General features: G+C 37.7%; 1 protein-coding gene across 2 annotated transcripts in view; it reads left to right on the forward strand.

Moving 5' to 3' along the window:
* Positions 1 to 14,018, forward strand: part of CWC27 (CWC27 spliceosome associated cyclophilin) — a 253,943-nt gene that overhangs the window by 21,002 nt on the left and 218,923 nt on the right. For both annotated transcript variants that reach the window (XM_040262597.1, XM_040262596.1), the window contains exons 3-6: positions 2,964 to 3,076; positions 6,419 to 6,562; positions 7,981 to 8,079; positions 12,352 to 12,455. In XM_040262597.1, the coding sequence (XP_040118531.1) occupies positions 2,964 to 3,076; positions 6,419 to 6,562; positions 7,981 to 8,079; positions 12,352 to 12,455 (460 nt within the window). The remainder of the gene's footprint in view (positions 1 to 2,963; positions 3,077 to 6,418; positions 6,563 to 7,980; positions 8,080 to 12,351; positions 12,456 to 14,018) is intronic.

Below are 14,018 nucleotides of genomic sequence, written 5' to 3' on the forward strand. Positions count from 1 at the left end.
AAAATTCTGAAAGAGATGGGAATACCAGACCACCTGACCTGCCTCTTGAGAAATCTGTATGCAGGTCAGGAAGCAACAGTTAGAACTTGACATGGAACAACAGACTGGTTCCAAATAGGAAAAGGAGTACATCAAGGTTGTATATTGTCACCCTGCTTATTTAACTTATATGCAGGGTACATCATGAGAAACACTGGGCTGGAAGAAGCACAGCTGGAATCAAGATTGCTGGGAGAAATATCAATCACCTCAGATATGCAGATGACACCACCCTTATGGCAGAAAATGAAGAGGAACTAAAAAACCTCTTGATGAAAGTGAAAGAGGAGAGTGAAAAAGTTGGCTTAAAGCTCAACATTCAGAAAACCAAGATCATGGCATCTGGTCCCATCACTTCATGGGAAATAGATGGGGAAACAGTGGAAACAGTGTCAGACTTTATTTTTTTGGGCTCCAAAATCACTGCAGATGGTGATTGCAGCCATGAAATTAAAAGATGATTACTCCTTGGAAGGAAAGTTATGACCAACCTAGATAGGATATTAAAAAGCAGAGATATTACTTTGCCAACAAAGGTCCATCTAGTCAAGGCTATGGTTTTTCCTATAGTCATGTATGGATGTGAGAGTTGGACAGTGAAGAAAGCTGAGCGCCAAAGAATTGATGCTTTTGAACGGTGGTGTTGGAGAAGACTCTTGAGAGTCCCTTGGACTGCAAGGAGATCCAACCAGTCCATTCTAAAGGAGATCAGTCCTGGGTGTTCTTCGGAAAGACTGATGCTGAAGCTGAAACTCCAGTACTTTGGCCATCTCATGTGAAGAGTTGACTCATTGGAAAAGAGTCTGATGCTGGGAGGGATTGGGGGCAGGAGGAGAAGGGGACGAGAGAGGATGAGATGGCTGGATGGCATCACCGACTCGATGGACTTGAGTTTGAGTGAACTCCGGGAGTTGGTGATGGACAGGGAAGCCTAGCATGCTGCGATTCATGGGGTCGCAAAGAGTCGGACACGACTGAGTGACTGAACTGAACTGATATGTATATATATTGCTATATCTATCTATCTGCCACATCTTCTTTACCCATTCATCTGTTGATGGACACAGGTTGCTTCCATGTCTTGGCTATTGTAAATACTGCTGTATGAACATTGGTGTTGTGTATATCTTTTCAAATTAGAGTTTTTGTCTTTTCTGGATATATGCCCGGGAGTGGGATTGCTGGATCACATGGTAACTCTATTTTTAGTTTTTTTAAGGAACCTCCATACTCTTCTCCATAGTGGCCACACCAGTTTACATTTCCACCAACAGTGTTAGAAGGTTTCCTTTTTCTCTACACTAGCTCATTTATTACATTTACATTTACACCCATTTATTGTTTGTAGACTTTTTGATGATGGCCATTTTGACTGGTGTGATGTCATACCTCATTATGGTTTTGATTTGCATTCTCTAATAATTAGTGATGTTGAGCTTCCTTTTATGTATTTTTTGGCCATTTGTATGTCTTCTTTGAAGAAAAGTTTATTTACATCTTATGCCCAATTTTTGATTGGGTTGTTTGGTTCTATTAAGCTGTATGAGCTGTTTGTATATTTTTGAAATTAATTCCTTGTCAGTCTCATCTTTTGCATATTCTGTCTCATTCCATAGGTTGTCTTTTCATCTTGTTTATAGTTTCCTTTGCTGTGCAAAAGCTTATAAGTGTGACCAGGTCCTATTTGTTTACTTTTGCTTGTATTTTTGTTTGTTCTGGGAGACTGACCTAGGAAAACATTGTTAGGATTTAAGTCAGAGTTTTGCTTATGTTCTCTTCTAGTAGTTTCATTGCGTGATATCTTGTATTTAAGTCTTTAAGCCATTTTGAGTTTGTTTTCTAAGTTCATTGATTTATATGCAGCTGTCCAGCTTTCCTAATACCACTTTCTGAAGAGACTGTCTTTTCTCCATTGTTTATTCTTACCTCCTTTGTTGAAAATAATTGACCACAGTGTGTGGATTTACTTCTGGGCCCTCTATTTCATTCCATTGATCTATATGTCTGTTTTTGTGCTAACACCACATGTTTTGATTACTGTGGCTTTGAAGTATTGTCTGAAGTCTGAGATACTTATGCTTCTACCTTTGTTCTTTTTCCTCAGGATTGCTTTGGCATTTCGGGGTCTTTTGTGTTTCCATATAAATTTAGGGTTACTTGATTTAGTTTCATGAAAAATGTTATAGATAATTTGATAGGGATCACATTTAATGTTTAGATTGGTTTGGGTAGTATGGCCACTTTAACAATGTTAATTTTTCTAACCTACGAGTGTGGGATATCTCCATTTTTTGAATCATTTCTGATTTCCTTTATCAGTGTTTTATAGTTCTCAGTATATAGGTCTTTCACCTCCTTGGTCAGGTTTATTCCTAGGTATTTTATTTTATTTTTTGATGTAATTTTAAAAGGGACTGTTTTGTCAACAAAAAAGACAAAAACCACATGGTCATCTCAGTAAAGCATTTGATAAAATTCAGTATTCATTCATGATAAAAACTCTCACCAAAATGGGTATGACGGGAAATATCTCACCATAATAAAAGCTATTTGTAACAAACCACAGTCAGCATAATACTCAATGGTGAAAAACTGAAAGCCTTCTTGCTAAAATTTGGAACAAGACAAGACTCTTACCACTTTTATTCAACATAGTATTAGAAGTCCTAGCCATAACAGTTAGACAAGCAAAATAAATAAAAGTTATCCAGATTGGAAAGGAAGAGGTAAAATTGTCATTATATGCAGATGGCATGATACTCTATGTAGAAAACCCCAAAGACTCCACACAAAAACTATTAGAACTGATAAATGATTTCAGGAAGGTAGCAGGACACAAGATTAACATTCAGAAATCTGTTGCATTTCTTTATACTAACACTGAAATAACAGAGAATGATAAATTCTTTATTATTTTCTTCCAGCATATTATGACAACACCATATTTCATAGAGTTGTGCCTGGCTTTATAGTCCAAGGGGGAGATCCTACTGGCACAGGGACTGGTGGAGAATCTATCTATGGAGTCCCATTCAAGGTGAGATTAAATTTTACAATTTATTTTCAAGTCAGTTTGGATTGCTTAATTGAAATGATTGAGCCCCAGAAGAAAACGCATTTTACATTGGTACACAAAATGGGGTCTATATTTAGGATTATACAGAATAAGTGCAGCACTTATCCCATTAAGCTTTCTTTCTAAGTTGTCTTATCACAGAGTTTTATGCTAGATTGAATTCAGGTAGAGCTAAAGGTGGTAGTGAGCATAATGTGAATCAGGGAAAAGACAACATTTTTCATGATATCTGATTATCTGATCTTTGTAACTTTGCACATGTAAAACATTTCTAGGACATTGCATATACCATCTGATTTTAAAACATTTTATTTTAACAGTACATAGAATTTATATTAATTTACTTGAGCCGCTATAACAAAGTACTTCTGACTGGGTGGTTTAAACAGTAGGATTTATTTCTCACAGTTCTGGAGGCTAAGAAGTCTGAGATCAAGGTACTAGCATTCACCACCTATGAAGGTTCTCTTGCTGGCTTGCAAATGGCTGCCTTCTTACTGTGTCTTCACATGGTGGAGAGAGAGCGTTTCGGTGTCTTTTCCCCTTCAGTATAGTCACATTGGAGGTTAGAGTGTCAACATGAACTCCAGGAGAACATAATTCAGTCCAGGGCAGAATTCATTTTAAACTGTACACAGTAGACCTTTGTGGCACAAACTGCATGCCTTAATCAGAAATCACAAAATGCATGCCGTAACACGGGGAAATAGAAGAAAGAAGCAACATAAAAAATGTTAGAAAAAGATGTAAGTTTTAATCAAGAATAGGTCAATGCTTTGTTAACTGCCAACACAGATCTAAGAAGAAAGAGTTAATGTTATATTTACGATATTAAGGATAATGGTGGGTTCAAGTAAAGGCTAAAAGCTGGGTTGTTTATCAGTCTTATGGTATCAATATTATGTTCTATTAGTAAACATCAGTAGCTCTTAAAATATGTGAATTTTTAAAAAATTCACATTTATACTAAAAGGATAGAGCGTCTGGAATTTCCTTTAATTTTATACTGGACTACTATATGACTCTTGAGAAAAATGCTTGAACTGTTTGCTTTAATTTTCACATGATAATGGCCTTTAGAGCAAGTGAAATAGTTTTAAAAATCTCAAATGTCACTGTTAGACTATTTTATATTTTACAAAATTGAGATATCTTATAATTTTAGAGCCTCCATCTGGTAGGAAGCATTCCTTTATTATTTGATTAACAGAATAGCTCTTGTGACGATTCCTTTCTAAATTGAGATTTTCGCTTATTTTATTCAGGTAATACAGATAAGTTGGTACAATTTTAAATTAATTTTATTTAATTTGGGCTGTGCTGGGTCTTCGCTGCTGTGTGGGCTTTTCTGTAGTTGCGGTGAGCAGGGGCTCTCTTCCTTTCAGTGCATGGGTTCAGGAGTTGCAGTGGCCAGGCTCCAGAGTGCAGGCTCAGTAGTTGTGGCTCACCGGCTCAGTTGCTACATGGCATGTGGAATTTCCTGGGACCAGGGATCAAGCCTATGTCTCCTTCATTGGCAAGTGGATTCTCTACCACTGAGCCACCAGGGAAGCTTGGTAAATTTTTCAGTTAGGTCATTTTGAATACAGTGTACAGAGTTACAATCTTTTGAGTTTAGATCTCTTGAGAAAAATTTATTAAAGGAAAAGAACTTTCTTTCTGAAAAGCATTGATTATAAAACATGTCTACATTAAAAGTGAGTCTAGTATCTGCTCTTTTGTTAACTAAGAGACTGGTGTAAATGTTACGTAGCCCAACCCTAGTAAGAAAACCACCTTAGAATGGCTTGCTCCTGCTTTTTTTGAAAACTGCCAAATGGAACCAGTGCCAGTTCAAAGAAATTTCAACTTGAAACTTTAAAAAGCATAGTAAAGCACCTAACACCATCACACTAGCTTCCTTGAATTAAACAAATAAGAAAACAGTTGTTTCATGACATTTAGAAAAGGATCGAGAAGAGAATAGTTGAAGCTTCTGAAGTGAAGTGAAGGTTGCACAGTCATGTTCGACTCTTTGCAACCCCATGGACTGTACAGTCTATGGAATTCTCCAGGCCAGAATACTGGAGTGGGTGGCCGTTCCCTTCTCCAGAGGATCTTCACAACCCGAGGATTGAACCCAGGTCTGCTGCATTGCAGGCAGATATTTTACCAGCTAAGCCACAAGGGAAGCCCTAACAATTAATTCAGATTTAATAATGTGGCTTATTTTTTAAAGTGATAATGAAAGTCACTCAGTCTTGTCTGACTCTTTGTGAACCCATAGACTATATTGTCCATGGAATTCTCCAGGCCAGAATATGGAATGGGTAGCCTTTCCCTTCTCCAGCGGATCTTCCCAACCCAGGGATTGAACTGGGGTCTTCTGCATTGGAGGCAGATTCTTGACCAACTGAGCCACAAGGGAAGCCCGTTGAAGCCTCTATAATGACTCAAAAGTAGTTATCCTGGAGAAAAAAGAAATAGATGGTCCTTAAAGCTTGGAAGGAAAGTTATGACCAACCTAGACAGCATATTAAAAAGCAGAGACATTACTTTGCCAACAAAGGTCTGTCTAGTCAAGGCTATGGTTTTTCCAGTAGTCCTGTATGGATGTGAGAGTTGGACTGGTGAGTGCAGAAGAATTGATGCTTTTGAACTGTGGTGTTGGAGAAGACTCTTGAGAGTCCCTTGGACTGCAAGGAGATCAAACCAGTCCATCCTAAAGAAGATCAGTCCTGGGTGTCCATTGGAAGGACTGATGTTGAAGCTGAACCTCCAGTACTTTGGCCACCTGATGCGAAGAGCTGACTTATTGGAAAGGACCCTGATGCTGGGAAAGATTGAGGGTAGGAGGAGAAGGGGACGACAGAGGATGAGATGGTTGGATGGCATTGCTGACTCAATGGACATGGGTTTGGGTGAACTCTGGGAGGTGGTGATGGACAGGGAGGCCTGGTGTGCTGCGGTTCATGGGGTTACAAAGAGTTGGACACGACTGAGTGACTGAACTGAACTGAACTGAAAGCTTAGATGGCTTTGAGGGATGAGAAGAATAGGGAAATGTCTCAGAAATCCATTCCCCTTGAGTACCCTTGCTCAGTGTAAGTAGGCAACCTTCCACAAAAAATTTGTGTTTGAGTGTATTTAGAAGACACAGGTGAGTAAAGTCAAGATTAGTAGATTGAAGGAACTGCAGATATTGGATTTGATTATATGTGAAAATCAGTAGAAGTTGTGTGGGACCTTGTTTGTTAGCTGAAATATGAGGGGCCTTATAACAGGACATTCACTATATCTATTTTTTTTTTTTTAATGCTTCAGGATGAATTCCACTCACGGTTGCGTTTTAATCGTAGAGGACTGGTTGCCATGGCAAATGCTGGCCCTCATGATAATGGCAGCCAGTTTTTCTTTACCCTGGGTCGAGCTGATGAACTTAACAATAAGCACACCATCTTTGGAAAGGTTTGTATCCAGTTATCTTAGGCTTCTATGATATATGTAATCAACTTACCTAAGAGCTGCCTTCATAAAAATATTCCCTAGGATATTTTATTTATTATTTCTAAAAATGGTGAAATGCTCCATATTCCTGTTATAATGAGCTGTGAGGGACCACCTGAATTTTTCTTTGTGTGTTTTAGGCCAGTCATTGATTTTTAACTTAAAATTTTTATTTTTTCTAAAATTGTTTTAATCGTTATTATCAACTGCTTTGTCACTCAACTGATATGTTTTAATGTTTTTAGAAAGACATTTAGGTAATAACATTTAGTAATTTAAAATTTATTTTGTTAATAATGAATTCCCTTCAGTTTAAAGTGGAAGTTGTGTTAACATTTAAACTGCTTACCTGAAATATTACTTTGAATAGTGCCATTTAATCCTGCTGACATTTAACAGCATATCAGAGATTGTCACTTCCGTAGAATTTTCAATAGTTTTCTTTTAAAGGGATTCAAAGGGTTGTTTTTTTTTTCCTCATGCTTCTCCCTTTTCATGAATATGTTCTCAGATGCCTTAAGTGATAGGCATATTAAGCATCACTAGTGTATCAGCTCCCTCTACTGGTTCAATTGGAATGGTTTCCCCATATCCCAGACAAAACTGGATTTTGTGCTGATGAAAACAAAACAAAAAAAAACAAACAGCACAACTGGAAAACTGGTATTATTTTAGATTTTTAAATATTTAATGAAAGGAGTCATGCCAAAAATATGGAATGCAGTATTGTTGCTTAATATTTTTGAGCCACTCCAACACAGGTTGTCTGACATTCAGGGATTTTCCTCCCTGTTATTTAAAAAAATAAGTATTTAATAAAATTATATTTAGGTTGTCCTTCTGCAACATTGTTTACAACCAGTGTTATATAACTCACACAGTAGAGGCAAAGTATGGCATAGTAGTTAGAGGTCAGAAAGGCCATCACTGTCAGATCTACAACTTCTTTCAGCCTCAATTTTCTTATCTAGAGAAGAAAGATAATGATAGTACCTACTTTAGGATGTTTTGAGGATTAAGCATGATAATGTCTCCAAAGCACTTACCACTATTTGCTTGTTCTACCCTTTTCTAAAGTCTAAATTTGTTTATAATGTTTGAACAAAATGTAGTCATTTAGAAGGAAGTTACTTGGCATTGTGTTTTTAATAAAAACTGACATATGTTGGAAATTTCCCAAAAATCTTATTGAGTAGTTAAAGCTTGTCAAACCTTTTCCCCTTAGGATTATGTTGCTTTATTTGCACTGTTTAATGCATATAATCTTATATAATATGAAATGCCTTTTTAATTACTTTAAAAATATTTTCAAAAGTCCTCCCTGATTTCAAAGAATGAATTTAATAATTTTCAATTAAATTTCCTTTTTTATTTGATAGGTTACAGGGGATACAGTATATAACATGCTACGGCTGACAGAAGTAGACATTGATGATGAAGAAAGACCACGAAATCCACATAAAATAAGAAGTTGTGAGGTATGAACATGATTATTAGAGATATATTACTTTGTCACTTTCTCAATGAAACTAAGCCATGCCCGCGGGGTAATCCAAGATGGGCGGGTCATGGTGGAGAGGTCTGACAGAATGTGGTCCACTGGAGAAGGGAATGGCAAACCACTTCAGTATTCTTCCCTTGAGAACCCCATGAACAGTATGAAAAGGCAAAATAATAGGATACTGAACGAGGAACTCCCCAGGTCAGTAGGTGCCCAATATGCTACTGGAGATCAGTGAAGAAATAACTCCAGAAAGAGTGAAAGGATGGAGCCAAAGAAAAAACAATACCCAGTTGTTGATGTGACTGGTGATAGAAACAAGGTCCACTGCTATAAAGAGCAATATTGCATAGGAACCTGGAATGTCAGGTCCATGAATCAAGGCAAATTGGAAGGGGTCAAACAAGAGGTGGCAAGAGTGAACATCGACATTCTAGGAATCAGTGAACTAAAATGGACTGGAATGGGTGAATTTAACTCAGATGACCATTATATCTACTACTGCGGGCAGGAATCCCTCAGAAGAAATGGAGTAGCCATCATGGTCAACAAGAGTCCGAAATGCAGTACTTGGATGCAATCTCAAAAGTGGCAGACTGATCTCTGTTCATTTCCAAGGCAAACCATTCAGTATCACTGTAAACCAAGTCTATGCCCCAACAAGTAATGCTGAAGAAGCTGAAATTGAACGGTTTTATGAAGACCTGCAAGACGTTGTAGAACTAACACCCAAACAAGGTGTCCTTTTCATTATAGGGGACTGGAATGCAAAAATAGGAAGTCAAGAAACACCTGGAGTAACAGGCAAATTTGGAGAAGGCAATGGCAACCCACTCCAGTACTCCTGCCTGGAAACTCCCATGGATGGAGGAGCCTGGTAGGCTGCAGTCCATGGGGTTGCTAAGAGTCAGATGCGACTGAGTGACTTCACTTTCACTTTTCACTTTCATGCATTGGAGAAGGAAATGGCAACCCACTCCAGTGTTCTTGCCTGGAGAATCCCAGGGACGGGGGAGCCTGGTGGGCTGCCGTCTATGGGGTCACACAGAGTCGGACACGATTGACGTGACTTAGCAGCAGGAGCAGCAGCAACAGGCAAATTTGGCCTTGGAATGCAGAATGAAGCAGGGCAAAGACTAATAGAGTTTTGCCAAGAAAATGCACTGGTCATAGCAAACACCCTCTTCCAACAACACAAGAGAAGACTCTACACATGGACATCACCAGATGGTCAACACCGAAACCAGATTGATTATATTCTTTGCAGCCAAAGATGGAGAAGCTCTATACAGTCAGCAAAAACAAGACTGGGAGCTGACTGTGGCTCAGATCATGAACTCCTTATTGCCAAATTCAGACTGAAATTGAAGAAAGTAGGGAAAACCACTAGACCATTCAGGTATGACCTAAATCAAATCCCTTATGATTATACAGTGGAAGTGAGAAATAGATTTAAGGGCCTAGATCTGATAGATAGAGTGCCTGATGAACTATGGAATGAGGTTCGTGACATTGTACAGGAGACAGGGATCAAGACCATCCCCATGGAAAAGAAATGCAAAAAAGCAAAATGGCTGTCTGGGGAAGCCTTACAAATAGCTGTGAAAGGAAGAGAAGCAAAAAGCCAAGGAGAAAAGGAAAGATATAAGCATCTGAATGCAGAGTTCCAAAGAATAGCAAGAAGAGATAAAAGCTTCTTCAGCGATCAATGCAAAGAAATAGAGGAAAATAACAGAATGGGAAAGACTAGAGATCTCTTCAAGAAAATTAGAGATACCAAGGGAACATTTCATGCAAAGACGGGCTCGATAAAGGACAGAAATGGTATGGACCTAACAGAAGCAGAAGATATTAAGAAGAGGTGGCAAGAATACACAGAAGAACTGTACAAAAAAGATCTTCACGACCCGGATAATCACGATGGTGTGATCACTCATCTAGAACCAGACATCCTGGAATGTGAAGGCAAGTGGGCCTTAGAAAGCATCACTATGAACAGAGCTACTGGAAGTGATGGAATGCCAGTTGAGCTCTTTCAAATCCTGAAAGATGATGCTGTGAAAGTGCTGCACTCAATATGCCAGCAAATTTGGAAAACTCAGCAGTGGCCACAGGACTGGAAAAGGTCAGTTTTCATTCCAATCCCAAAGAAAGGCAATGCCAAAGAATGCTCAAACTACTGCACAATTGCACTCATCTCACATGCTAGTAAAGTAATGCTCAAAATTCTCCAAGCCAGGCTTCAACAATATGTGAACCGTGAACTTCCTGATGTTCAAGCTGGTTTTAGAAAAGGCAGAGGAACCAGTGATCAAATTGCCAACATCCGCTGGATCATGGAAAAAGCAAGAGAGTTCCAGAAAAACATCTATTTCTGCTTTATTGAGTATGCCAAAGCCTTTGACTGTGTGGATCACAATAAACTGTGGAAGATTCTTCAAGAGATGGGAATACCAGACCACCTGACCTGCCTCTTGAGAAATCTGTATGCAGGTCAGGAAGCAACAGTTAGAACTGGACATGGAACAACAGACTGGTTCCAAATAGGAAAAGGAGTACATCAAGGCTGTATGTTGTCACCCTGCTTATTTAACTTCTATGCAGAGTACATCATGAGAAACGCTGGGTTGGAAGAGACACAAGCTGGAATCAAGATTGCTGGGAGAAATATCAATCACCTCAGATATGCAGATGACACCACCCTTATGGCAGAAAGTGAAGAGGAACTAAAAAGCTTCTTGATGAAAGTGAAAGAGGAGAGTGAAAAAGTTGGCTTAACGCTCAACATTCAGAAAACGAAGATCATGGCATCTGGTCCCATGGGAAATAGATGGGGAAACAGTGGAAACAGTGTCAGACTTTATTTTTTTGGGCTCCAAAAACTGCAGATGGTGACTGCAGCCATGAAATTAAAAGACGCTTACTCCTTGGAAGGAAGCTATGACCAACCTAGATAGTATATTCAAAAGCAGAGACATTACTTTGCCAACTAAGGTCCGTCTAGTCAAGGCTATGGTTTTTCCTGTGGTCATGTATGGATGTGAGAGTTAGACTGTGAAGAAGGCTGAGCACCGAAGAATTGATGCATTTGAACTGTGGTGTTGGAGAAGACTCTTGAGAGTCCCTTGGACTGCAAGGAGATCCAACCAGTCCATTCTGAAGGAGATCAACCCTGGGATTTCTTCGGAAGGAATGATGCTAAAGCTGAAACTCCAGTACTTTGGCCACCTCATGCAAAGAGTTGACTCATTGGAAAAGACTTTGATGCTGGGAGGGATTGGGGGCAGGAGGAGAAGGGGACGACAAAGGATGAGATGGCTGGATGGCGTCACTGACTCGATGGACATGAGTCTGAGTGAACTCCGGGAGTTGGTGATGGACAGGGAGGCTTGGCGTGGTGCACTTCATGGGGTCGCAAATCGTCAGACACGACCGAGCGACTGAACTGAACTGAACTGAAAAGAAGTTGAATATTTTTGTTCAGTTATCAGATGAAAGCTTTATACTAAGTTAACATCACAACTTGGATTTTAGCTCTATAATTTAGTTCCAGTTTCTGATTAAGAATTTTTATAATAGATTTTGAATTCAAGGATGAAACTTAAGCTGATAATCCAATGAATGAAAAATTCCATAGTGCAAAGCTAGATGAATTAGGTTTATTTAGCTCAGTGAAGTGTTGTCTTTGGTAATTTAAGACCGATCCTTCATTGAGAAAACAAGGACCTAAGAACATTTGATTTGAAGTCAGAATACCTCAGTTTAAAAAAAATACCCAAGCTTATCTAACTATATATTGTTTTCTTGAATGTCTTTCCCTTTTGTTAAATAAGTATAAAACGTTTTTTCCGTAATGAATGTGAAGTTGCTCAGTCATGTCCGACTCTTTGCGACCCCATGGACTGTAGCCTACCAGGCTCGTCTGTCCATGGGAATTTTCAGGCAAAGGTACTGGAGTGGATTGCCATTTCCTTCTCCAAAGGATCTTCCCAACCCAGGGATCAAACCCGGGTCTCCTGCATTGTAGACAGACGCTTTACTGTCTGAGCCACCAGGGAAGTCTTTTCCTTAATAGCACATTGGATTACTGGGAGAATCCAATGAGGCCATGTAAGTGAAAGTATATATATCATTATACTGGTTCTATGAGGAGAAATAGACACTTATGGCACCATAATTAAATATTGGTTTTATTTTTTTGTGAAATTTTAAAAATTGAGTAATATTTTCAAAATATGTCTTTTCATAGGTTTTATTTAATCCTTTTGATGACATCATTCCAAGAGAAATAAAAAAGCCAAAAAAAGAGAAACCAGAGGAGGAAGTAAAGAAATTGAAACCCAAAGGCACAAAGTAATCAGAGTGGAAAGATTTTTTTCCTCAACTTGAAAAGCAACACTGATTTATTTAGTTCACTTTGTTTCCTTCTGTAATAATTGTTTAGTAATTTAGGGGGAGGCCAGTTTGGACTAGGATATATGTCTAAATTATCTGTGTGTGTTTCTTTTTCTAGATGTATATTTCTTATATTCAATTACAGTGTATAACTGAAAACCTTAAGCCAAAAAAGTATTGTCTGAGATGTTTGTTAATAAATAGATAAATATTTATGACCACCACAAGAATTATTTATATAAATGAGTTGTTGAAACTTCTGTTTGTTTGTTTACTTGTTTTTCTAATAATACATGCTCAGGATAAAGAAGTTAGAAAGTAAAGTATGAAGGATATAATGACTGCATGGTTAATATTATTTAACTTTCTCACTCTTTATTTTGATGCTATTAAAATAACCTTATTATAAATATATTTACACATAAAGTTCTTTCTGTATTCTGGATTAATTCCTGAGGATAGTTTTCTAATAACAGAAATTTCTTCAGTATTTCTGTGAGTAATATTCTTTACATTATTAATTTTGTCTGTTTTATTAAAATAGGTATCAGAGTTAGATTTCAACTTTCTCTTTTACTAAACTGTAGCATCCATTTTAGGAATTTTGTTGTACTTATATAAGTGTTAGATTCAGAAAGCTTTAAGTATAATCCTGCCTACTGTAGTTATAGGAAGCAAAGTCTACTGATCTTTGAGCTTCAGTTTCCCCATCTTATAAAATGGAGATTTATAGTATAGCATCTGCTTATTACAAAGTTTAAATGAGAAGGGGAATTTGAAAATACCCAATAGTGTAGGTATTCAATACATATTCATTTCCTTTCTTTGATATCCTATAATGTAAGTTAAGTTGCTGTTATAAACTGTCAAATATGAGCCAGACTCTAATAGGCAGTTGATATCTTGTGGCAAAATAACTTCTTACACAACTATATATTTATTTGATTTCTATTTTGTATTGATTTATTTTTACTAATTTATATCTGGGTGAAAAGTCACCATCACTATATTCAGATATAATATTTCATGACTGATTTATCTTGACAGCAGAGCCAAAAGTTGGATATTTTGTTTTTGTTTTTAATTCATAGCAAATATGTTAGGGGTGATGTGATAGTTACTGATTATATCTAAGTAAGTTTTGAAATGAAAATTCCTCTTTTATTGCCTGATCTTTTGTTTTTCCAGTATTTCAGAGGAGTTTTAATAACTTACTATTTATCTTCCTTGTGATGTATTAATCTGAAGGGTCAAAAAAGACAAAAGTTAGTTTTTTATTCCCATGGACTGTTTGTTTAGCTAAGTTTGTTGCCCCCCCCATAATTTTGTGTAACTTACTAATTTTAAAATATTGAAATTATTTTGGTAGACACTAGATAAATTGCTTCCCATTTATAGTACCCTCAGAGCTGTATATGTTTATTAGTTTTTTAGCAATCCTTATTTGATAATATGCTGTGCTGTGTTGAGTTGCTCAGTCATGTCCAACTCTTTGTGACCCTGTGGACTGTAGCCCGCCAG

The sequence above is a fragment of the Oryx dammah genome, unplaced genomic scaffold (genome assembly GCF_014754425.2).
Source record: "Oryx dammah isolate SB20612 unplaced genomic scaffold, SCBI_Odam_1.1 HiC_scaffold_20, whole genome shotgun sequence".
NCBI classification, from domain to species: Eukaryota; Metazoa; Chordata; class Mammalia; order Artiodactyla; family Bovidae; genus Oryx; species Oryx dammah.